This window comes from Procambarus clarkii, chromosome 44 (assembly GCF_040958095.1).
Source record: "Procambarus clarkii isolate CNS0578487 chromosome 44, FALCON_Pclarkii_2.0, whole genome shotgun sequence".
NCBI lineage: Eukaryota > Metazoa > Arthropoda > Malacostraca > Decapoda > Cambaridae > Procambarus > Procambarus clarkii.
Window position 1 is genome coordinate 12,489,696 of NC_091193.1, and position 27,536 is coordinate 12,517,231.

At 44.4% G+C, this 27,536-nt stretch overlaps 1 protein-coding gene across 1 annotated transcript; it reads left to right on the plus strand.

The window, feature by feature from the left end:
- Positions 1-1,429: 1,429 nt before the first annotated feature.
- On the plus strand, positions 1,430-24,484 carry LOC138350140 (octapeptide-repeat protein T2-like). Its single transcript, XM_069300456.1, has 2 exons — positions 1,430-1,917; positions 24,370-24,484. The coding sequence occupies exons 1-2, from the start codon at positions 1,430-1,432 to the stop codon at positions 24,482-24,484; spliced, it is 603 nt and encodes a 200-aa protein (XP_069156557.1).
- The last annotated feature ends 3,052 nt before the right edge of the window (positions 24,485-27,536 follow it).

Sequence of the window (27,536 nt, forward strand, 5' to 3'; positions counted from 1 at the left end):
CTTTACTACAAAAACAAATAATTCGAACACTTTACTACAAAAACAAGTAATTCGAACACTTTACTACAAAAACATCAAAAAGCAAACTGTTTTCATCTCTGTGGGTGGATTGGGTAAAGTCTAATGGCCATAAAAATAGTAAGAAAGTTACCTTCTTATAAACAGATAAATCTGTCTATAATGGAGGTGATATTAATTTTTGTATTTTCCAGCATTGCATTACAAGAATCCATCAGAGATGAATTTCACTTCTATATTTCACCCTCCTCCTCCCCCCCCCCCCTCCACCAAAAAACACGGTTAATTGTCCTTCCATTTGGGCTGGACGGTAGAGCGATAGTCTCGCTTCATGCAGGTCGGCGTTCAATCCTCGACCTTCTAAGTGGTTGGGCACCATTCCTTTCCCCCCGTTCCATCCCAAATCCTTATCCTGACCCCTTCCCAGTGATTCCCATATTTTTTTTTTTTTTTTTGCGTGTGTAAAGGAAGAAATGTATATGTTTAGCAATTAGAATGTTCGGTAATATGCTTATTGTTTGTGATGTGTGTCAATATAATATATAATATAATATATAATATAATATATAATATAATATATTATATATATATATATATATATATATATATATATATATATATATATATATAAACACGGGGTGAGAATAGCTTGAACTACCTCATCCCTTTGTGTGTATTTATACCTCAATAAACATATTTGAATTTGAATTCCCAGGGCTATATAGTCGTAATGACTTGGCGCTTTCTCCTGATAGTTCCCTCCCCCTCCCCCCTCGCCAAAGATGTCAATGGTGTCACGGGGCGGTGGGAGGCTCCTAATTTTCTAGACAGCATGATTAAGCTTGTTACAAGCAATTATTTGCAATAAGTGGCAATCATTGCCAAGTTTCTGAATCTTTGTTTACACGGTGTGTGTGTGTGTGTGTGTGTGTGTGTGTGTGTGTGTGTGTATGTGTGTGTGTGTGTGTGTGTGTGTGTGTGCACTCATGCAGTATATGTGTTGTCTGCTGTCTGCAGCGCTCGGCGAAGTAGAGGAGAGGTTGTCTCTTCTGGTTGTCTGTCGGCTCCTGCTGGAAGTAGAACTGTAGACAGCTCTACTTCCAGCTCCCGACCCAGAGAAGAGCTCTTCATTTCTGCTGTCGTTTTGCTGAAAAGTTCCTTCACCCCATGTTGAACGGTGTTACAAATATCTCCATACTGATGCAGATTATTTGCACCCTGCTCGCTCATGAGGTTAAGGAAGGTGTAGTTTATTATTCAATTAAAATAAAAATATCATTCCTCTGGAAACAAACCTGAGAGGGACACAAGGATGCCTGAGAAAATAAAAGGCAGAAATTTTGCAGATTACAGAAAAGTTCGTCTGGCACGAATACAGAAAGAATGACAACTTATTGAAACGAATACGGGAATGGTGTTTAAATACTCTTACGTAACACATCGGACGAGCGACAGGTACATCGGACGAGCGACAGGGACTTCGGACGAGCGACAGGGGACTTCGGACGAGCGACAGGGGACTTCGGACGAGCGACAGGGGACTTCGGACGAGCGACAGGGGACTTCGGACGAGCGACAGGGACATCGGACGAGCGACAGGGACTTCGGACGAGCGACAGAGACATCGGACGAGCGACAGGGACTTCGGACGAGCGACAGGGATATCGGACGAGCGACAGGGACATCGGACGAGCGACAGGGACTTCGGACGAGCGACAGGGACATCGGACGAGCGACAGGGACATCGGACGAGCGACAGAGACATCGGACGAGCGACAGGGACATCGGACGAGCGACAGGGACTTCGGACAAGCGACAGGGACATCGGACGAGCGACAGGGACATCGGACGAGCGACAGGTACATCGGACGAGCGACAGGTACATCGGACGAGCGACAGGTACAGCTAACAAGGACAGGCACATTAGGAGAACATATAACAAATATACTTTTTGTATCGTGTCGGTATATACACTGCGTTATACCAAGTGATCTGGTGACCAGATATACTAGTTTAAAGGCCCGGATGCCACACCCCTGAGTGTGGCACTGGGAGAAACAACAAATCAATGCAGAGGCAGCCAAGTAACGAGCGCAGGTCCTACTTCGACAATGGCCAGTAACGCATACAGCCGTACTCTTGGTCAAGGCAGCAGATGGCGCTGTGTAGAGCGATGCACACCGGAGCTAAATGAAAGCCCAAGCCCCTAACGTTATTTTTAGTTGTATATCTCCGGGTCGCCTAAATTAAAGCGTGCTGATCGTCCCCTAATTTGCTGATGGATTTACTACGCCTTGTTCCCCCCTCCGTTACTCTGTTGGCCTTGTGATGCTAATTGCTTAACTGCAGCGCCGAGATCGCCGAACGAGCCGTCGTTGTTGCCCCAGCACAAAGAAGCAATTGTTTCGCGCACGCCGTCCAACTGTTTCTTTTTGAGGGGTCATTGTTAAATCAGTGTTCGGCTTTAACTGCCCGCTTGAGGTCGTTTGGCATGGTCTCCTTTTGCTCCTCGGCAGTAATGTGGGATTGTGTAGCGGGTCGTTTCTGGTCACGTAATTGTTCCTCGTTAGTTAGTAGTTATAGCGAGAGCACCGAGTTCCTGTTGAACATTCATCACGGCACAATGTGGCTGGTCTTGTGTTCCAGTTGAACAATGACCAGCAAGACATAATGGATCGTCTCTTGTTCCTGTTTAATACTCATCAGCACTTTAGACGTCTGAGGTGCTGGTGAGGAGGTGGCTCCTCCACCAGCTCCACAGGTGCCTCCTCACCAACTCCACAGGTGGCTCCTCACTAGCTCCACAGGTGCCTCCTCACCAGCTCCACAGGTGCTTCCTCACCAGCTCCACAGGTGCTTCCTCACCAGCTCCACAGGTGCTTCCTCACCAGCTCCACAGGTGCTTCCTCACCAGCTCCACAGGTGCTTCCTCACCAGCTCCACAGGTGCTTCCTCACCAGCTCCACAGGTGCTTCCTCACCAGCTCCACAGGTGCTTCCTCACCAGCTCCACAGGTGCTTCCTCACCAGCTCCACAGGTGCTTCCTCACCAGCTCCACAGGTGCTTCCTCACCAGCTCCACAGGTGCTTCCTCACCAGCTCCACAGGTGCTTCCTCACCAGCTCCACAGGTGTTTCCTCACCAGCTCCATAGGTAAGGATTAATATAAAGTTATTACCACTGGCAGAGGTGACGACACTGGGCTCCACACACTCGTAAAGAGAGATAACTTGAGAAGCAAAACTTAATAAGAACTTATTGTTCACGGAATAGAGAGAAGACGACAGCTTGTCAACATGTCAAACCGGCCACACTGAGGGAGAGTAACTGGTTTATGTAAGGCGTTACCGCAAAGATGTCATAACTTGAGTGACGTGATAGAACTTCTTTTTTTTTGGGGGGGGGGAGGGTGTGGGGGCTTTTCTAAGAAAAGTGAGGGTGGTGTGAACCAAGAGTGCAGGCAGCACTCTGAGAAATTTTCGACATTAAACTCAATGTCCGGAGCAGCTGGAAAGTTTTAATCTGATGATGGTGTTTTTCTCAGGAAATCTAAGGAGAGTCCATGTTGTGAGATAAGGTGAAGGGTGATGAGGCAAAGGTGTGTGTATTCACCTAGTTGTGCTTGCAGGGGTTGAGCTCTGCTCTTTCGGCCCGCCTCTCAACTGTCAATCAACTGTTACTATTATTTTTTTCCCACACACACACACACAACCACACAGGAAATAGCCCGTAACAGCTGTCTAACTCGCAGATACATATTTACTGCTAGGTAACAGGGGGCATCAGGGTGAAAGAAACTCTGCCCATTTGTCTCTGCCGGCGCCGGGAATCGAACCCAGGCCACAGGATTACGAATCCCGCGCGCTTTTCATTCAGCTACCAGACACGCGGTGTGTGTGTGTACTCACCTATTTGTACTCACCTATTTGTGCTTGCGGGGGTTGAGCTTTGGTTCTTTGGTCCCGCCTCTCAACTGTCAATCAACTGGTGTACAGATTCCTGAGCCTACTGGGCTCTATCATATCTACATTTGAAACTGTGTATGGAGTCAGCCTCCACCACATCACTTCCTAATGCATTCCATCAGTTAACTACTCTGACACTGAAAAAGTTCCTTCTAATGTCCCTGTGGCTCATGTGGGCACTCAGTTTCCACCTGTGTCCCCTTGTTCGCGTCCCACCAGTGTTGAATAGTTTATCCTTGTTTACCCGGTCGATTCCTTTGAGGATTTTGTAGGTTGTGATCATGTCTGCCCTTACTCTTCTGTCCTCCAGGGTCGTAAGGTGCATTTCCCGCAGCCTTTCCTCATAACTCATGCCTCTTAGTTCTGGGACTAGTCTAGTGGCATATCTTTGGACTTTGTGTGTGTGTGTCTGTGTTCACATATTCGTTCTCATCTATTTGTGTCTGCAGGATCGAGCACTAGCTCTTAAACCCAAGCGTGGGTCGTGTGTAAACCATTTATCATTCATAAACAGGGGGTTTGGCGGGTGCATGGAATCACTTTTGGCCTTTGTTTATGAGGACGGGCTGCTATTGTAATGACTCCTGATCTTTTTTCCCTATCATATCTTCTTTTAAATGTAATGGAGTTTCCTACTGCTACCTGCTCCTTTAATTCATTTCATTTTCCCACTACTCTTACGCTATAACTTTCTAACATCTCTGACTCTTCCGAGTATCAAGTTTCCATCCACGCCCTCGTGTTCTATTGGTGTTCATTGTGAACATTTATTCTTTTTACACTGTCAACCCCTTAATTCTTTTATGTCTCCCCTCTCTCTCCGCCTTTCCTTCAACCTCTCTTCATACCACATCCCTCACAGCTCTGGGACGAGTCTCGTTGGAAATATCTGAACTTTTCAGAGTTTTTTTTTTGTGCATGTTTAGAGTATGCTTCACGATGAGCTGGCATACTCTAAAACTGGTCTAACCTTCGCGCTGTACAGCGATCTAAATGCCTCCTTTTTTAGGTTCCTGAATGATGCTCTGACCTTCGCTAGCGTTCTGAGAGAATGCAGCTGACGTTTTCCTATTTATTTGAGCCTTTAGAAGTAGGTTTGGTGTTGTGTTTAGAAAGACCTGAGAGAGGACATAAGGAAATCACATTACCGTGATGTATCAATGAGAAAATCAATAGGAACCACGAAGAGGATTCGAACCTGCACACTTGATACAGGTCCGTACTCCCAGGCATACGCCTTAGACCAATGAGCCACGATATACAGAATTAATGTGCCCTGGGATTCAAGCTAATTCTCTAGGGTTCGTGAGGCATCCCACTGACACCAGCTGACTTATTTACTGGAGTTGAGTTTCATATGTCGATGTTCGCAGATGCTGCAAAATTAATGAGAAGAATTAAGACAGGCGAGGATTGTAAGATTCATGAAGATAATCTTGACAAGCTGTAGAGTTTGTTAAATAAATACTACTGGATTTCAATACCAGCAGGAGTAAAGAGACGGAAAGTGAAACAAATGACAAGACGGTAAACAATGAAGGGAAACTGCCTCACTGTAAAAACGTGAGAAAAGGACCTGGAAGTGGATATAAAACCAAATCTAACTCCAGAGGTTCATGTAAACAGAATAACGACAGCTGCATACTGTACAATAGCAAACGTCACAGCATCATGCAAGAATCTAAATAAGACCTTTAGATCGCTGTACACCACCTACATGAGACCAGTCTTGGAATAAGCCGCCCCATCATGGAGCCCCTAACTAAAGAATCAAATAAGGAAACTCAAACAGATTCACAAGTGCGCAACAAGGCTCGTCCCAGAATGGGGACATGATAGAGACGTATACAATACTTAGCGGGATTGACAGTGGAAAAATAGGAATTGTTCACAATGAATACCAATAGTACAATGGGACATGAGTCTCAGATGAGTCAGAGATGTTAGAACGTTTTCTCTTGCCGTAAGAGTAGTGGGGAAGTGGAGTGAACTAAAGGAGCAGGTTGTATTAGCAAACTCCATCCATAATTTTAAGTAGATTTAATACATATAAATGTTAGTTGTCATTACATTAGACAACCAACCAACGGATGGAAAAGCGGGGTCCAAGAGCTAACACTCGTCCCTGCAGGCGCAAATGGGCGAGTCCACATATATATATACACATTCAAAAACACACCCTCACCCACACACACCCACCCCACACACACACCCACCCACCCAACCACAAACGCATAAACACCCACAATTACACCCACACACAGGAAGTGTGAGGCCTCGCTGCTGAGTGAATAGCGCTCAGGGATCGTAGTCCTAATGCCCGAGTTCAATTCCCGCCGGAGGCAGAAACAAATGGGCAAAGTTTCTTTCACCCTGATGCCACTATTCACTTAGCAGTAAGTACCTGGGAGTTAGACAGGTGATACGGGTTGCTTCCTGAAGATGTGTGTGTGTGTGTGTGTGTGTGTGTGTGTGTGTGTGTGTGTGTGTGTGTGTGTGTGTGTGTGTGTGTGTGTGTGTGTGTGTTGGAGAAATATATGAAGTAGACATAATAGAGGAAAAATAAATTGGTTAGAAAGGCGGGGTCCAGGAGATAATACCTTGATTCTGCAGATACAAATAGTAAATAAACACACACCTGCAAATACACCCACACAAGCACACCCACAAACATATCCACAAACACACCCCCACACCCTTAGCTCCGGAATCTGTACACCAGTAGATTGACTGTTGAGAGGCGGAACCAAAGAGCCAAAACTCACCCTCCCCCCCCCCCTCCTCGCAAGCCCAACTAGGTGAGTACATCTACGTGAGTACACCAACAACAACCACCCCCTACCCCCGCAAGCACAACTAGGTGAGTACATCTAGGTGAGTACAACCCCCACCCCCCACCCCCAACCCCACAGAGCAGGATCCGTAGTGATACCTTTTTACTGTGATAATCCCACACAACAGATGACCGGACATGCACAGTGAGGCGGCCGCCTGCTCTCCTAGTTTTTACCCTCCTGAGTTTAATGGCACTTTCGAGAAGCAAACATCCGGCAGAAAGTCCGGTGACCTAGAGGCGACCTCACGATGGAATCCGGTTACCGAGAGGACATGGGGGCTTGCTAGAATGATTACCTCCTAGAATCCGGTAATCAAATTAAGGATACCCAGTAGGATCATGGCCAACGCAAAAAATACCATTCTGCTTTTTCTGCGTTAACCTCTGTTAACTTATGTTAAGAATCCGGTTATGTGATAATTAAATTTATTCTGGATTCAATTAAATCTCAAGTGTATCCGGCTGATGTTCAAATATTATATTATATTATATTATATTATATTATATTATATATATATATATATATATATATATATATATATATATATATATATATATATATATATATGTCGTACCTAGTAGCCAGAACTCACTTCTCAGCCTACTATGCAAGGCCCGATTTGCCAAATAAGCCAAGTTTTCATGAATTAATGTTTTTTCGTCTACCTAACCTACCTAACCTAACCTAACCTAGCTTTTTTTGGCTACCTAACCTAACCTTACCTATATATAGGTTAGGTTAGGTTAGGTAGGGTTGGTTAGGTTCGGTCATATATCTACGTTAATTTTAACTCCAATAAAAAAAAATTGACCTCATACATAGTGAAAAGGGTAGCTTTATCATTTCATAAGAAAAAAATTATAGTAAATAAATTAATTCAGGAAAACTTGGATTATTAGGCAAATCGGGCCTTGAATAGTAGGCTGATAAGTGAGTTCTGGCTACTAGGTACGACATATATATATATATATATATATATATATATATATATTATATATATATATATATATAATTTTTTTTATTGTGGAATGATAAATCTCTTCAGTATATTAAATAAGATTTTTTGTATTTTATTTTAGTATTTTAGTAAAAATTAATATAGAAATTTGATCAAACCTAACGTATTCTAACCTAACCTAATGTAGCCTATCATAATCAATCCTAACCTAAGTCAGTGATTCATGTTCTTAATATAATAATAATATTAATTAAAATAAACCAGTTTGAAAGGAAATGTTTGAAAATAACAAAAATCACTCACCTAGTTGTGCTTGCGGGGGTTGAGCTCTGGCTCTTTGGTCCCGCCTCTCAACCGTCAATCAACTGGTGTACAGATTCCTGAGCTTACTGGGCTCTATCATATCTACATTTGAGACTGCTTATGGAGTCAGCCTCCACCACATCACTGCCTATTGCATTCCATCTGTTAACTACTCTGACACTGAAAAAGTTCTTTCTAACGTTCTTGTGGATCATTGGGTACTCAGTTTCCACCTGTGTCCCCTTGTTCGCGTACCACCAGTGTTAAACAGTTTATCCTTATCTACACTGTCAAATCCTCTGAGAATTTTGTAGGTAGAGATCATGTCTTCCCTACTCTTCTGTCTTCCAGTGTCGTGAGGTGCATTTCCCGCAGCCTTTCCTCATAACTCATGCCTCTTAGTTCTGGGACTAGTCTAATGTCATACCTCTGAACTTTTTCAAGCTTCGCGTGTGTGTGTGCATGTAATTACCTAAGTGTAATTACCTAAGTGTAGTTACAGGATGAGAGCTACGCTCGTGGTGTCCCGTCTTCCCAGCACTCTTTGTCATATAACGCTTTGAAACTACTGACGGTCTTGGCCTCCACCACCTTCTCCCCCGTGGCGTGCGTGCGTGCATATGCGTGTGTGCTTGTACTCCCCTAATTGTGCTTGCGGGGGTTGAGCTCTGGCTCTTTGGTGTGTGTGTGTGTGTGTGTGTGTGTGTGTGTGTGTGTGTGTGTGTGTGTGTGTGTGTGTGTGTGTGTGTGTGTGTGTGTGTGTGTGTGTGTGCGCGCGCGCGCGCATGTCTGTGTAAGTAAATCACGAAGAAATTAACACTTGATGAATAGTGTGACAATGTCTGACCACGATGGAAAACGAGACTGAAAATACACTTTCGTATTAAACAATTATTTGACTAATACGAAAATGAATAATGCAACCTTTTCATTTGGGAATTTTTGTTTAGTCAAAACTAAGAAATTGTATCAAAACTATCCTGCCCAAATATAACCAAACCCAACCCAATGTAGTCAGCAATACGTGTTCCGAATATACTAGTGGAGGGTTCCCGGTAGTTCCCTGGGTTTCTATATGTCTGTCTCCCTCCCACCCATTCACCCTCCTTCCCTCCCTATACACACACAGTCATCCGCCCTGCTTCCAATTCTCCCTTCCCTTTCTCCTTCTTAACCCTTTTCTTTCCTTTCCCAGGGGACAAAACATGGCCGAGTAATATTGACTCAACGGTATCAGAGTCTGAACCCCCCACACTTTATACTGTAACACCTTATACACCTTATATTAAGGCCACCACAACACCTTATACTCGTGAACAAGAATACTTTAGTCCTGAATATAGTTTATGCCTTGGGTAAACTCAAGGTATACACAGACTTAGGTATACACAACGAGGTTCGGGATACTCTTCTCGGTTTATGTCTATACGACGAGATTTACGTCAGTAAGTTCACAGGCAATGAGTTACTTACCGTACTCTGTAGACATTACGATGAAACTTTCTATGCAATGGACAGACATAATGCAGAAATTGCAAGGACTCGGTGTGCATGTGCACTGCAATTGCATAAAGACTGAGGGGCATTATTGAAATGTATTATTATACAAATTAACGTAAGCTTGGTTATATGGTACTGTATAAAAATACGTGTATGAATTTAGTCAAATTTCTTGACGCACTGCGTAAGAATTTTCGTTATTGTCGCGTATGTTGTATTTTCTCGCAGGTATTACGGAATTAATTGCTGGTTTACTACAGGTGATCTACCAGTGTACTACAGGTGTGCTACTGGCACCTGTTGTTGGTGTTATGTGTACTGCTGGTGTTATGGTGGTGTTATGGTGTACTGTTGGTGTTATTGTGGTGTCCTGCTGGTGTTATGGTGTACTGTTGGTGTTATGGTGTACTGTTGGTGTTATGATGGTGTTATGGTGTACTGTTGGTGTTATGGTGTACTGTTGGTGTTATGGCGGTGTTATGGTGTACTGCTGGTGTTATGGTGTACTGTTGGTGTTATGGCGGTGTTATGGTGTACTGCTGGTGTTATGGTGTACTGTTGGTGTTATGATGGTGTTATAGTGTGATACTGGTGTTATAATGGTGTTATATTATATTAAAAATAACATGGTACATAGCGGGTGATATTTACACAACAGCTACTATATTCATAACAGCACATTGCAGCTGTTGCGTATATAGCGACTGTAATATATGACATGATTTTCTTTATTTTTTCCCAAAATTCCGCAAAATGAATATTTTTACAAATAACTGCTTTCAATACCCCCCCAAAAAAATATTTCTGGCAATTACTCGACTTTGACAGAGCCGCAATTAAGGTGCTCCAGTCACGCTGATCTGAATCAGTTGACGGCTGCTGATGATGAAAGCAACCAGAGCAAAGGGGTTCAACAAGCATATACGTGTTCATTTACGAAACCTGTACATCTTTGCCTTAATCGTGGAGGCTTATAGTATTTGTTCAAGATTTACGAGCTTCGACACGTCGCTGCCCGAGGTTATCATTGCTATAGACAACCTCGTTAGGGCTTACGAGTTCTTAACAATTGTTTAATAAATACAAACTAAGTCTCATTGGTTGAGGGATGATGTACTGGTCTCGAAAGTGGATGCGTAAAGACTCGGTGAATCCTGGCCCCTTACGGAACGCGGGGTTTACCATGGCATGATAGTTTACCGATAAAGTTTACTGGTGAACTAATATTGCCTCTATAGTATTCAGGACTAATTTTGCTGTCGATAGGACACAGGGGGAAGGTTTACTTGGTGGGGGAGGGTGGGGGGGGGGGGGAGGGAGACTTGCTTCGTTAGTGGGGAAGGGGAGGGTGGAGGCAAGGAAGGTTAACACTTGATTTGGGGGCGAGAGAAAAAAGGTTTACTTGGTGTGGGGGTCGTCGGGCGAAGAAAGATTTTCTTGTTCGGGGGTGGAAAGTTTTTCTTTTTTCTTTTTGGAGTCGAGGGAGGAAAGTTAATTTGATGTGGGGGGGTTGATGTGGTTGTGGGGGGGGGGATATATGGGAGGAAGGTTTAGGAAGAGTGTCCCTCCCCCCCCCCCCTTCCCCCGGTCTGCATAAATTAGGGCCTCGCGAGCAGCCCCTCGCATAGGTGTGCCGAGTTGAGGTGTTTGCTTAAGGGATTTGGTCCCAATCTCGCCCTACCATCTTGGACTGGCCGCCCCCACCTCGACCCCCAGAGAAGTGGACCACGGGCCTTGTTTACTGTTGTGATTATGGCCGCCATGTTTGTGGGCTGGCTCCCTCTAGGGCGCGTTTACCGGCCTGTGGCAATGGTCGCCATGTCTGCTGGCTGGTGGAAAGTGGTACACCCACTGGAAGGGGGGGGGGAAGTGATACACCCACTGGCAGGGGGGGGAAGTGGTACACCCACTAGCAGGGGGGAAGTGGTACACCCACTGGCAGGGGGGGAAGTGGTACACCCACTGGCAGGGGGGGAAGTGGTACACCCACTGGCAGGGGGGAAGTGGTACACCCACTAGCAGGGGGGGGGGGAAGTGGTACACCCACTGGCAGGGGGGGGGGAAGTGGTACACCCACTAGCAGGGGGGAACCAACCGTCGACGACGGCTTGACAATGGTCCAGGATGGACCGAAACGCCGTCGTTTCTCCACTTTCTGATGTGAAGGTTTCGAGTCGACATTCAGCCACGTTATTGTCACTCATCGCTTCCAGCTCATGAGCCTAGGAACTGAGAAAATATGTCACTTATATCATGCTGAAGGAACGCGAGAAGAAGATACTACTATTACGGGCTCACTATAGGCCGCGCTACACGGACATTTCGTTCCGAGTAACTATATCTAAAACAACATCGAGAAACAAATTATTGGCGATAAAGACTCCGAGGTGTGTGTTTACTAGTTGTGTTTTTGCGGGGGTTGAGCTATGCTCTTTCGGCCCGCCTCTCAACTGTCAATCAACTGTTTACTAACTATTTTTTTTTCCCACACCACACACACACACACCCCAGGAAGCAGCCCGTGACAGCCCGTGACAGGTGTGTGTGTGTGTGTGTGTGTGTGTGTGTGTGTGTGTGTGTGTGTGTGTGTGTGTGTGTGTGTGTGTGTGTGTGTGTGTGTGTGTGTGTATGTGTGTGTGTAGGGGTTGGGTGGGAGGGAGGGCCTGAATGGGACATATTCCTTGGGATACACGACCAGCTAACGAAGCTGTCTGCTGGGATATCATACACAATAAACACCACCTCGCCGGCTCCCCCCGCTTCTCCTAAAGCACTCTTATCGCCTCGAGTTTCACTGTCGTTCCCGCCAAAAACGATCTCTAAAGGCATTGTAAACATAACGCTATCAGATGACCCTACGATACAATAGACCAACTTTCGCTGAAAGTCTGCCGACCTATCCATATTGTAGGCCTAGCGATACCCATTCTTGACGCCAAGAGCGGCTTTGTCGAGGCCTCGGCTGGATATTTAAGTCTTGGCTTTTAGCATATCCGTCATCTCCCTCATAGGAGAATCTCCAGGGTAGAAGGGCGTGCGTTATATAACACATGTACAATATCTCTGTGTTGTTGTTGTTGTTGTTGTCATCTACAGCCGGTCGCACGTCACCTGTTTGACAGGCGAGGGTATTCATTGATTGATTATAATTTGACGCGAAGCACAATGTCTGCTTCGTGTCCACCTTAGTGTCGGTGGACACTATTAGGCGTCGGGTGCGGACCGACCCTTGAGGGCTCACCGGGCCGAAATATTTTCTGGATCACGAATAATCCTATTCATTAATATATTAAATGTTATAAATTTGTGATCCTGCTTCCGTTAATGCTCGTATATAAACATGTTCACGCTAAAACACACACACACACACACACACACACACACACACACACACACAAATAATAAGGTAAAAATAGAAGCATATCAGCATAAAAGGTATTAGAATAAACGAAAACTGATACAGAATGTTACCCAAAGCTTGAGCACTAACAGTGACGCTATTACTGTTGTAATAGCGTAGCGCGCACACTATCTTGGGTGCATTTACAAAATCTACTCATCCATCCAAGTTATCCCATGGATTAATTGCCTGATTGATTATTAATTAAGTTGGGTACATATTTAAGATTTTGATGGATTTGGCTACCTTGTAAAACGAAAATACGCAAGCAAATTTCTCTATCTTTCTATAGACAGGTAAGAGTAGCATGTTAGAAAACTTAGTTTGAAATTTCATGTGCTACCGCGGTCTACTCAATGCCTTCACGCCGGGAATTGTGCCAATGGACAAAATTATCTCACTTATGGTAGATAATTTTAACTCGGCTCTCACTGACTATTCTCATGGATTTTGGTGCCTGAAGGATCAATCGCATAGCTTCGTTTTGTACATCTTCAAGGGATTTTGGCTCCTTGTAAATAGTGTGAGTTGTAGAGTATTGCACTCAATCACAGAGCGGATAAATGATACATCGAACGTGTATCATTTCTCACGTTAATTCCATGATTGACACCAACAAGGACCCAAAAGGGATTTAATCTCACTCAGTGTCCTCTTGAGAGAAGAAAGGTACCCCGGGTCGTTAACGGGGACCCCCAAGGTATGGGTAAGTCTCGTAGTTGTCACGTGCACGCCCAACTATATTATAATAGTATGGCGGAATAGTGCATTGAACGAGTGCACGAGTTTTCTGTACGGAGATAAGGAGGCCACATTCCTCAGCTCTAGCAGCAAGAGCATCGAGCAGAACTTGCATTCTTGGCTCGGGGGGGGGGGGGCAGCCTGTAAACAAACACCATCGTAGACCACACACTAGAAGGTGAAGGGACGACGACGTTTCTTTGACCTGAGAATGGTCCAGGACGGACCGAAACGTCATCGTCCCTTCACCTTCTAGTGTGTGGTCTGGTCAACATACTTTAGCCACGTTATTGTGACTCATCGCCTGCAAACATCATCGTAACAAATGACCGTGTTTTTGTTATTGTCGGAAGATCCTTGATAAGTTTAAGCATCAGAACGATGAACAACAAATGGCTGAGGACTCCTCCGTGTGGAGTTCCCAGTTCGAAGTGTTTACTCTGTGCTCTAAACACCATTAAACATAGACGTGTGTTGTTCGACGAGACAACTAACCCTTGCCCGAGCGTGATGACGGCCTCCCACACCCTGCGTCCACCAGGTCACTAAAACAAAGCTATGCAAATAGATGGAAATAGGAACTTACCTTAAAATTGGACGACTTCTGTCCGCTTGTTGTAATTCCTTACCTGTAATAGCATGAAAGCGAATTGTAAAATGCATCCACTGATAGAGCTTCGATTATTGATCTTGACTGCATATTATATGTGCATGTGTATATACATATATTGGCCTAGTAGGCACGACCCGAGTTGCCTAACTAGCAGAGTGACTTTCGTTAATTTCAAATATTTCTTTTCAAACTGGTTTATTTCAAATGCTACTATTATATTATATTATATTAAGCGCATGAGTTTCTGACTAAGTTATGTTAAGTTAGGTTAAGTTGGATAAAAGTTTCTATGTTTTAACTAAAATAAAAAATATTCAATTTATATCAAATGTTATGAATTACTTTATTTATTCCGTAAGAATTTGTTTAATATAATATTTCAGGAAAATTCGACTTGCTAGACAACATGGCCTAACAGGTATAACATATATATATATATATATATATATATATATATATATATATATATATATATATATATATATATATATATATATATATATATATATATATATATATATATATATATATATATTATATATATATATATATATATATATATGTCGTACCTAGTAGCCAGAACGCACTTCTCGGCCTACTATTAAAGACCCGATTTGCCTAATATGCCAAGTTTTCCTGAATTAATATATTTTCTCTATTTTTTTTCTTATGAAATGATAAAACTACCCATTTCATTATGTATGAGGTCAATTTTTTTTTATTGGAGTCAAAATTAACTTAGATATATGGCCGAACCTAACCAACCCTACCTAACCTAACCTAACCTATCTTTATAGGTTAGGTTAGGTTAGGTAGCCAAAAAAGTTAGGTTAGGTTAGGTAGGTTAGGTAGTCGAAAAACAATTAATTCGTGAAAACTCGGCTTATTAGGCAAATTGGGCCTTGCATAGTAGGCTGAGAAGTGCGTTCTGGCTACTAGGTACGACATATATATATATATATATATATATATATATATATATATATATATATATATATATATATATAAATATATATATATATATATAATGTAATATATATCAGGTATGTAATACCTATAAGTATGTATTATATACACACACATTCACACATAAGGCAACGTTTGAATATAAAGAGATTGCTTAATTACCTTCTTTTGAGAGACGCGGGCGCTGGGTGGTGGTGGGTACCTCATCGAGCCAGACAAGCGGGAGGGCCAACCACTCGTCCCACACACACTGAAGTAGCAAGTAGCGGTGAGGTAGTAAGTATAGTCTCCTGTCCTGGGACCAGATTCACGAAGCAGTTACGTAAGCATTGTACATCTTTTCTCAATCTTTGGCGGCTTTGTTTACAATTATTAGACAGTTAATGAGCTCCGAAGCACCAGGAAGCTGTTTATAACAGTAACAACAGTTGATTGGGAAGTTTTCATGCTTGTAAACTGTTTAATAAATGTAACCAAAGCCGTCAAAGATTGAGGAAAGATGTACACGTTCGTAAGTACTTGCGTTACTGCTTCGTGAATCTGGCCCCTGGTTTCTTACATATGCCACAGTATACGTTCTGGTCGTGGATAGAGAGGGGCCCATAACTCACTCTGGCTTGCTTCTCTTATCACACGTTAATGTTATTCAGTTACACTATATAATTCCATCACACTCGTCCCGCCTTACCTATTGATAACGTTTGAATGATCCGAGTCGCCATCCCGTCCTCGTACTAGGCTGCTTAAAGCAGCGGATGTCCTCCCCAGAACGCATTCGTAAATTTTAACATACTGTGTATTAAACATGGGTTTGTTCTCATATATAAATTAATATTATTATACATAAAAATTATATGTATTGCTTTGCGTAGGTTAGATTAGGTGTTTAGGTTTTGTGACGATTATTTGTATTTGTAGTACGAGTCTAAAGCATTTACAGCGTTGTGGTTCGAACAAAAGTCGTCAGTGAAGCACTTGTTCCGAAAGTGTTCGGACGTCATCAGTTGTGAGTTGCTTTCTATTCATAAACAGGGGGTTTGGCGGCTTAATTAACGAGCTTGGATCTCTGTATGCGAGGACGGGCTGAAACATTGGCCAAATGCTTCGCTCATTTCCAATGTTCATAAAGCAGCCCGTCCTCCAAACAAAGATCCAAAAGTGATTCCATGCACCCGCCAAATCCCCTGTTTATGAATGAAAAGCGGTTTACACACGACTCACAACTGCTGACGTTCGAACATATCCGGAACAAGTGCTTCACTGACGAATTTTGTTCGAATCACAACGCTATAAATGCTTCACCCACGTACTACAAATACAAATAATCGCCAACAGAACCTAAACACCTAACCTAACCTAAACTATGCCTATATATACACAATATGCTAATATATTATAATATTAATTTATACTTGGGAAAATTCCCGTTTTGAATGAACAGCATGTTAAAATTTATGAATGCGTCTGTGGGGTTGACCGCTGAATGTAATGGACTTGAGTCGAGGACGGGTTGCGTTCTCCAAACAAAAACCCAAAGTCCATTCCATGCACCCGACAAACCCCCTGTTTATGATTGAAAAACGGTTTACACACGACTCACAACTGATGACGTCCGAACACTTCCGGAACACGTGCTTCGCTGACGACTTTTGTTCGAACCACAACGCTGTAAATGCTTTAGACTCGTACTACAAATACAAATAATCGTCACAAAACCTAAACATCTAACCAAACCTGACCTAACCAGTGCCTAAATATGCACAAAATGCTAATATATAATAATATTAATTTATATTTGAGAAAATTCCCGTTTTGAATGAACAGCATGTTAAAATTGATGAATGCGTCTTTGGGGTCGACCGCTGGATAGAATGGACTTGGTCCGAGGACGCAACCCGTCCTCGACTCAAGTCCATTACATTCAGCGGTCAACCCCACAGACGCATTCATAAATTTTAACATGCTGTTCATTCAAAACGGGAATTTTCTCAAGTATAAATTAATATTATAATATATTAGCATATTGTGTATATATAGGCATAGTTTAGGTTAGGTTAGGTGTTTAGGTTCTGTTGGTGATTATTTGTATTTGTAGTACGTGGGTGAAGCATTTATAGCGTTGTGATTCGAACAAAATTCGTCAGTGAAGCACTTGTTCCGGATATGTTCGAACGTCAGCAGTTGTGAGTCGTGTGTAAACCGCTTTTCATTCATAAACAGGGGGTTTGGCGGGTGGATGGAATCACTTTTGGATCTTTGTTTGGAGGACGGGTTGCATAAAGCACCTCTCTAAATGCTTCGCCCACGTAAATGCGAATTATTGAGTCCCTGATCGTAAACACTGGCCAAATGGTCGTTAATCCAGCAACTTGTTTATAAAGTAAAAACATTTTACACATGAATCACATCTGATGACGTTGAAAGTTTTCTTGAACTGTGAACATCAGGAATTCGCTCACATCCAATGGGAGAATCTCACCTCATGCTTCACCCACGTACTGCAGATATAAATAATTCCCAACAGAACCTAAACACCTAACCTAACTTAGGGGTCTAGCAATAAACAAAATTATAATATATAATACTATTAATTTATATACGAGAAATCACCGATTTTGAATGTCCAGTAAGATCAAATTGACGACTGAGTCTTTGCGGTCGCCCACAGCATCATGAGAATGGGTTCAGTTAATTTGGTGCGTCCTCACCTCCTCATAAACATGGAATGGCGCGTCCTCATAAACACAGCTCATCCTCAAGCTATACTCGCTCAAGCGGCGGCCGCCTCTAAACAAGCAGTCATCAATTTTGCTGCACTCTGAAACCAAAAAACACTGTATTTTCTCGAATACAAATTAATAATTATCTGTATTATAATTTGTTTTATAATTAAGGTATAATTAAGGCAAAACACCTAACCTTAGGTATTTTGGTTCTGTTGACAATTATTTGTATTTGCATTGCGTAGATGAAGCGTTTACAGAGTTCCCATTCAAAATGAGGATATTATTAAGGCGTTTTCATTTATAAACACAGTGGTTGGCGCAGCTCGTCTTCATTAACAATCGCCAAATACGCGTTATCCAGCTGCCCAATCCCTTGTTTATGAATTGAAAAAAGGTTTACAACCGGCTCACAAGTGATGACGTTCGAATATATCTCGAACTGTACATCGCTAACGTCCTCTGTTCGAATCGCAACTCTGTAAATGTTTCACCCACGTCCAACAAATACAAATAACTGCCAAGAGAACCTAAACATCTCATCTAAGCTATGCCTAAAAATGCACAGTTATAATATATTAATATTATTATAAACATAGTTTTATATACAATAATATTAGGTTATATATGCGAAGAAATCTATTTGAAATACACATTATGTTAAAATTGACGAATCCGTCTTGAGGGGGGAACGGGTGTCGCTTCAACCTGGCCTGATAACAGGTTATTTGGTGGCTCGATTAGCGAGCATTTCGCCACTGTTTATTAGGACGTTTTGATGCTGGGTGGAAGACACCTCTTGGCTGGCAGTAGGTTCACTTGAAAGGAACACTTTTGAACCGTTTTCTTCCGCGGGTCTGACCATTAAACTGTTTGCTATAGTTAGTGAAGGTTTGCGTTGTGATGAGTGTGACGAAAACGGCTTAAGTGTTAATCGAAAAATCTTCTGCACGCACCACTGCCGGATAGGAGCAGCGTGTGTTCATTCACAGTGAGTTAATGAGACGGGATATGTCGGCAGGTCTGGCAGCGTTTGGGATACTCTCGGATGTAGGTTCTAATCCTCGTCACGGCCCTTGTGGATTTGTTCACGGGATATGTGATATTATGGTCATGGGTACTTGACTTAACTGTTCTTTGTCTAGCATGATCTTGGTGATATCTGTGAGTAATGAGCAAGAAACCAGCGCAGGAAACGCCGCTACCTCTCTGGGTTGCTAAATATTGTCTCGGGATAATTTAGTGTTTCGCAGGATATGCCCGTTGAAGACGGTCCATTACTGCTGGGACAAAATTTCGTACTTATCGGCACCTCCAATTCTTCGTGTAGGGTTTTCTTGTCTTGTGCTGAATATTTACGACGCCTTGCAAGATTTGTGGATGAGAGAGCATGTCGCAGGTAACGATGCCCCCTGTGGCCGACCTCACAATACAAGGACCACCAGCGACCTCGTCGTTAGACAAGGTAAGCACCTCCTCGATCCTCACATGTCACCTGCACCAACTTTTATAAAGGAATAAAACGTGATAATTCTTGTGGTGAATGTATTATATATTTGTAGCCTATGAGTTCTGAAATGTATAAAGGTATTCTAGCAATGTAAATTAATAATTTACTTGCATGTCATTATAGGTAAGAATAAAACGTCTCGAGGAACAAGAAATCAACCAATTTTAAGGTAAGTTCCCATTTTCTTTTGCTGCCATGGCTTTGTTTTAGAGATCTAGCAAACTCTTACTGTTGTGAACCTGCATGTGGATACAAGCAGGTTGGACGCTCCCGTGTGATAACAGTCTTTAAAACTCTTATAGCCTAAGTGGCTCGTTGTAATTCAGGGACAAAGTTATTTTAATTAATCCGATTGTTGCCGTATTTTGACGTCCAGTAAATTGAAAGAAAACCTAATCAAGTGTCAGTCGGATAACACAGTCTCTTCATAGACAAAGTACGCCCTTGTAAAATAGTATTGTAAAGCAGTATTGGGCAGGTACTGTGACGTTTAGGACCGTGTGAGTAGAGATTCAACGTCGCCGGTGATCAGTGTTCGTGGGTATCTGGGTAAAGGTTTATACCTAAGTGGGTGGCTAAGCGTCGAGGCCCCAGCAATCGTGTCGTGGGGCTTAAAAAGCCCCGGAGTGAATGATTCTTTGGGGTGCAGACCATGCATTCACTGGGTCAGTGGAGGCGTATTTCAGCCATGTGGGTTGAAATACGTTCAGTAAAGTTACCTAGTGAACTGGGCATAACTGGCAGACCCCTCACAGTGTTCAACAGAGAACTGGATAAGCACCTCCAAAGGATACCTGATCAACCAGGCTGTGACTCATACGTTAGGCTGCGAGCAGCCGCGTCCAACAGCCTGGTTGATCAGTCCAGCAACCAGGAGGCCTGGTCGACGGCCGGGCCGCGGGAACGCTAAGCCCCGGAAGCACCTCAAGGTAACCTCAAGGTAACCAGACGTTAACTGGCCCGTCAATCTTCATTGAGGACTAAGCAAGGGGGTGGAATGGAGAGGTTGGTTTCCGGGGTTAATGTCTGAGTAGACAGGTGTGGTGACGGAAGTGCCAGCACACACACACACACACACACACACACACACACACACACACACACACACACACACACACACACACACACACACACACACACACACACACACGTAATAAGTGGTTGGCCTCTGTTGGACCTGAATTAGACATACAATGGCAAACAGGTGATTTTGATATATACTCTGCGTAGAGTAAAAAAAAAAACAGTAAATATGTATTTGTTTCCAGACACACATAAGATGGTACAATGGACGCAGTCAGAGAATTCTATAACTCAAAAACGGAGACAATTTTGTTTTAAAATATCCACTGAAGGAGCTGCAGGAAATTTCAGAGCCCAAGGGTCTTTAGTATATCTGCAGTAGGCGACAGCGAGGCAAGGCGCCAGCTGATTAATGCTGTCAGATCAGAGGCGGGGTTCATCCTAAATAGGGAGAGTCGTAGAGACGTTGAGGCCATCAGCGTGGACTTGTCGCTCCTGGAGAGGGAAGTGACAGGTGTCAGGCATAAGTCGACAAAGGCGATATCGTTCCCTGTTCTTAATTCAGGGAGGAACCGGTCGCCGAGAACACTGTCACAATTCGGGGTTTGGTTCCAAGACTTATGAGTCTCATGACCAAAGCAGGACTCGCAGCTAGACGGAAGACGACTGGTGTTAAAACTAGCCAGAAGGAAAGAAGCTAACACTGAACAAATCTACAAGGGCCGTGATGAGAAACTTCGAACCTGATTCAGTGTCTAACACTGAAGCCTTCCGAATAGAGCTTGAGAAAGCAGTGTAGTTCTCCGGGTACAATGACACATGACGTTGGAGGCTTGGAGGTTAGAACACGAAAGAACCTGAGAGATACAACATGAAGAGACGGGGAGTAGAACTGTAGAATCAGAGGATTCTAGGCGAGTGGATGATAGAGCAGGACTTAAGACAGCCTTAAGACAGCAGGGGCCTGACGGCTGAGTGGACAGCGCTCGGGATTCGTAGTCATAAGGTTCCGGGTTCGATCCCCGGCGTAGGCGGAAACAAACGGGCAGAGTTTCTTTCACAGTGATGTCCCTGTTCACTTAGGAGCAAATAGGTACCTGTGAGTTAGACAACTGTTACTGGCTGCTTCCTAGGGGGGTGCAACAAAAAGGAGGCCTGGTCGAGGACCGGGCCAGGGGGACGCTAAGCCCCGAAATCACCTCAAGATAACCTCAAGATAGCCTACAGCAGTGATAGCTAATAGTATTTGTATATAATATATTCTTACCATAGAATTTCATTCACCTTGGGTATGGGAGCCTCGAACCACCGCCCACCAAAGCGGCATCCAACAGCGTGGTGAGTAGAGATGTGGACTTCCGCTCCGGTGGTCGGTTACGTGTACACTGTACCAGTAATGATGCTACAATAATGATGTACAAAGCCAACTTTGTTCGTTGGATTTGTCAATTTGTTGTGTGTGGATGAAAGTCGAGAGTTTTTCACGAATGACGAATTATTCTTTTTTACTATTTTTACAACACGTTCTTACGATTTTTAGATTTTGTAAATATTTTGTTTACATATTATTTAAAAAAAAATTACATATTTTTTATTATTTTTGTTTATCATATTTTTTTTTTAGATATTTTACACATTTCTCCTCACCTTTAATGACTGGAACACCATATTAAAAAAAGAATGTGGCAAAACACATGATGATAGCTAATATATGCATGTTATGTATGATAACATGCATAAAAATCAAAAGTCTTTGAAATCAAAGTGACAGATTTTAAGTGTGACATATTTAAACACTTCCCAGCCCTATGAACACACATAACAGATCTTTATATTAATGAAAAAACTGACGACATTCACAGCTTTCAAAAAGTTTATTTTCGAGCTTCACTAATTCAACTGTTGAACATTTCTTTTACTTTTTTTTTTTGTAAAATTTATTTAGTTCTGGGCATTTGAAGAAACTTCAAAAGTCATGAAGTATACGTATAGTGTAACATTAGACAAATTGAATTTGAAAATGTTCCAGTTTCTTCCCAGTGCTATATAGTCGAAATAGCTTGGCGTTTTCTCCTTGGTAATTTCCTTCCCTTCCTGTTCAAGAATAACAGTTGATCAAACTTGCCTGAACAGTCAAAAATGAAATATAAGAAAAGCAAAAGAAATTACGAAATATGAAGGGGCAAAACAAGTAACGTCAACCTATATGAGATTTCTCTAATGAATGTGAGGAGCGTTGAGGGGCCAGTCTCACGATCCACGAACGTCTAATTTGCAGCGGTGACGTTCTTCAGGAACAACTGCATATTAAACTTATGTAGATCGTGATCCCTGACTCAAGAGAAACGATTAAGGAACCACCGATCTTAAAAAAAAATAATATGATACCACCCAAATTGTGGTGCTTTAGTATTTGATTGACCCACTGCAGTTTTCCACTAGGGGGGGGGAGGTCGAAAGTGGCAAAATCGTGGGGCATTAAGTGTGAGGGCGGGACACTAAGTGTCGACAGTGGTGTCACTTCAACTCTTGGCGGCAACAATCACTTAATATGAACCCTTGCGTCCTCTATTTTTGTATTCTTTGAGGTTTCCGACCACACCAGGTTCTCAGATTCCCGAACCGAATACTCTCGTTCCCAAATTTTTCCTCACTCTCTAAAACTTTATCCCACTCTGAACATATCTATTTAATTCTCACTCTCTCTCTCTCTCTCTCTCTCTCTCTCTCTCTCTCTCTCTCTGTCATAAGAGGCAAAAGCGCCGCCTTTTAGGGAGAAAAAAGAAAGAGAAGACCTAGAAAATGTGACGTGAACAGTCGTTTCTCTTCAATTACCTTTATCTTCGTGCACCTTTTCCATCTTTCTCTCTTCGTCCACTAGTTTCTCCACGCAATATTCTCGCTCTCACCTCAATAACCGACCCCCTTCCCTACTCTCCTTTCCCATTCCTCATCTCGGAGCCGCGGGGACCCTCACTGTCGACCTCCTCCTCACACCAAGACAACATAAGATCACAAAAGTACGACGACCCCGTGGAGTAGACCCCAAGCAGGAAGGTCCTCCCTCAACCCCTCCTTGCAACTCTCTAACCAAGACTGGCCCCCTTGGTGTACAATTATATAACCAAGCAGGAGAGTCCTCCCTATATACCACCAACACCCCACAAGAGTTCTTGAATGGGGTCCAATCTAGGACCCCAACATGCCACCTACCTGATTTCCTGCGACGCGAGATATCTTGAAACTACACTTTGGGGGACGAGTCGCGGAGTTGCGCCGCGTAATGTTCCGTGCTAGATGTTGGGTATTTCGCCCAGCGGTGGTGGTTCGTGTGTTGGACCGCTGTGATAGACTCGAGTGAGTGTTGGGCGCCGCAGGGAACCCGGAGGGAAGCAAGGGAAAGTGTAAATAGTATTTGGAACTCGGGAGAAAAAGGGAGTAAGTTTCTGGTTCTGCACCTATGGAGGTGGTCGAAAGTTTATGAGGATGCTGTCGTCTCTTACCTGTTTGAATCTTCTAATTTGATTGTCCTTCGTCTGGTGAAGCATCGCGATTCTGCATCTATTCGTTAATCCTATCCGCTAATTCCTCCTTTCATCACATCATTCAGCAATCTTTCTTCAGGGCAGGGATTGCTAGACTTGGATATCCATACCTCTTGAGGGGGGATTAGGAGTCTTATAATGGGGGTATGGTAAAGAAATAATAGGCGTATGAAAGCCAAACAAGGGGGGTTATATGGGACTTGATCTTTGAACTATACAAAAATTAGATTGGTGTTTGAATATAATTAAGCATCACTGTTTTCCCAAGCTCGGTTATGAGGGCAGTGAATGCCGTGGCTCCCTTCACAGATACTCATCTCTGCGAGGCAGAATTCTTCGCAATTATTGAACCTGATATCAAAGTGGAGAAATCGACTTCATGAGTCAGATGACTAGCGAGTAACATTGTCAGTAGCCGCACCTCTATTCCATATCTGGACTGTACAATAACAGCAAATATCACATATATATCACATTAGTGATATTGCCAGCTTGTGTATTTGTGATTTGCCGGTGTTTTATCACTAAACATGATAAAACATTTGGATTTACTCTCCGCTGTTCTGTTTCTACCTATCCATAGTTAAAGTAAAATATAGCTATTGATGACTTGTGCAGTCACTGGCATCTAATTGGAGTGCTGTCTGGCGAATGGGGTTTGGGGGACATATTGGGTAATCTGTTGGGGGGGGGGGGGTCTGTAATCCTTAAACAGCTCTAGGATTAGTATATTTTAAGCTTCTTTAGTTTTCCTTGCCGGTAACTATTTCTTGGAACAATCAACTCCAACTACTAACAGTGGTTTCTTGACAGCTCCTGTCAGAGATGGTCCGACCCAGGTTACAACTTATAGGAGGCGGGGGGTGGGGGGGGGAAGGGGTCGTGATAGTTTCAACAGGTGCCGTTGAGAGTGTAGTTGTTTTAATTTACGTAAAATTGCTTAGGCCTATTTTAGCTTAACGTTAAGCTGTTACTGAGAGGGAAGTTTCCATGGGGGTTCTTTCTCTAAACGACGAACATCTTCGTTAAAAACAACGTCGAAACTCCGGCCCTCAACATTTTTCCCGGGTTTGAACTGATCACAATATTTTTTGCCCCTCTGTACTCTGCCCGCGTTTAACACACACACACACACACACCTGCAGGGTCCCAGAACTGCCTCGTTAGAACTCAGAACCGCCCGGTCAGAACCTAGTTTCACTCGGGTCAATAACCAGAACACAGACTCCTGAACCAGACGTTCAGAACCCCACCACTCTCTAGTCAGCATCTAGAACCACCCGGCCAGAAACAAGATTTGGGTATAATCATGTCGGAAAACATTACTTTTAATGAATACAGCAAAGTGGCTGGCACAACTGCAAAGAGAAAAACTTACAGGCTGAATAGCCTGAACCTTACGAACGAGAGTTGCCTAACCGATACACTAGTGCTCTCTTGGGTGGAATATTGTTGCTCACTAACGGCCCCATTCAGAGCTGGAGACGTTGCTCATTTGTGAGCAGTAACGCACGCAAAAAGAGAAATAAAGTACCACAACGTGAGAAGAACATGACGGACGCTCAGGGTCTTACACGATTCCTTAAGTGTTAATGGTGTGGCCAGGGCCACGCCATGATTAACCTTCCCTGGGCCACCCCTGGGGTGTTCCACACCTTCCCTGGGCCACCCCGGGTGTTCCACACCTTCCCCGGGCCACCCCCAGGTGTTCCACACCTTCCCCGGGTCACCCCCAGGTGTTCCACACCTTCCCCGGGTCACCCCCGGGTGTTCCACGCCTTCCCCGGGCCACCCCCGGGTGTTCCACACCTTCCCTGGGCCACCCCCAGGTGTTCCACACCTTCCCTGGGCCACCCCCGGGTGTTCCACACCTTCCCTGGGCCACCCCCGGGTGTTCCATACCTTCCCTGGGCCACCCCCAGGTGTTCCACACCTTCCCCGGGTCACCCCCGGGTGTTCCACACCTTCCCCGGGCCACCCCCGGGTGTTCCACACCTTCCCTGGGCCACCCCCAGGTGTTCCACACCTTCCCTGGGCCACCCCCGGGTGTTCCACACCTTCCCTGGGCCACCCCCCGGGTGTTCCACACCTTCCCTGGGCCACCCCCAGGTGTTCCACACCTTCCCTGGGCCACCCCCGGGTGTTCCACACCTTCCCTGTGCCACCCCCGGGTGTTCCACACCTTCCCTGGGCCACCCCCGGGTGTTCCACACCTTCCCCGGGCCACCCCCGGGTGTTCCACACCTTCCCCGGGTCACCCCCGGGTGTTCCACACCTTCCCTGGGCCACCCCCAGGTGTTCCACACCTTCCCTAGGCCACCCCCCGGGAGTTCCACACCTTCCCTGGGCCACCCCCCGGGTGTTCCACACCTTCCCTGGGCCACCCCCAGGTGTTCCACACCTTCCCCGGGCCACCCCCCGGGTGTTCCACACCTTCCCCGGGTCACCCCCCGGGTGTTCCACACCTTCCCCGGGTCACCCCCGGGTGTTCCACACCTTCCCTGGGCCACCCCCAGGTGTTCCACACCTTCCCTGGGCCACCCCCAGGTGTTCCACACCTTCCCTGGGTCACCCCCGGGTGTTCCACACCTTCCCTGGGCCACCCCCAGGTGTTCCACACCTTCCCTGGGTCACCCCCGGGTGTTCCACACCTTCCCTGGGCCACCCCGGGTGTTCCACACCTTCCCTCGTAATCACCTGTACCTCACCTGAGTCGACCTTGAAGGAAGACGTCTTCGGCCGAAGTGGCTGGTAGAAGGGGTTCCGGATATTGAAGCTTGTGACAGGTGGCTATAAGGGTGTCGTTGCTGACGGAGAGTTTCTCGCGCTTATGACGTTCTGGAAATGACAAGCGCTCACTCCAGTTTTGGCACCTGGACTGACTGACTTGATCTTCCAGTCTTCCAATAGCTAGGGGACACGCAGACTTATCCCGCGGGCTTGTCCCAGCATCCCTTGAACCTTACGGCACGATAATACAAGCCCAAAAGTGGCATGGCTATGGTCCCCTGTGGGAATACACTTCCTGGGCAAGAGTGGGTGTACCCCCCATGGCGCTTGTATGATGTATGAAGCGGGTATCGCTTTGGATCCTTCCCAGCGCTGCGAGGTATCGCACGATTCACTCCTATCGTCTCCACCATCTTCAGGTCGACCTGCAAATGACTAAATCCCAGGGCCGCCGCCACACGTTTGCCAGCAGTTTAGCAAGTGAGAACCTTCAGGCCAAGTAGTGATGGTCTCTTCTGACGTGAAATATGACCCCGACTTCTTGCTTTCTTTCGCAATCTTTGCCTTATTCTATTCTCTCTCTCTCTCTCTCTCTCTCTCTCTCTCTCTCTCTCTCTCTCTCTCTCTCTCTCTCTCTCTCTCTCTCTCTCTCTCTCTCTCTCCCTTCGTCTTTTACTCTAATTCCTTGCCTTATAATCTTTTTTT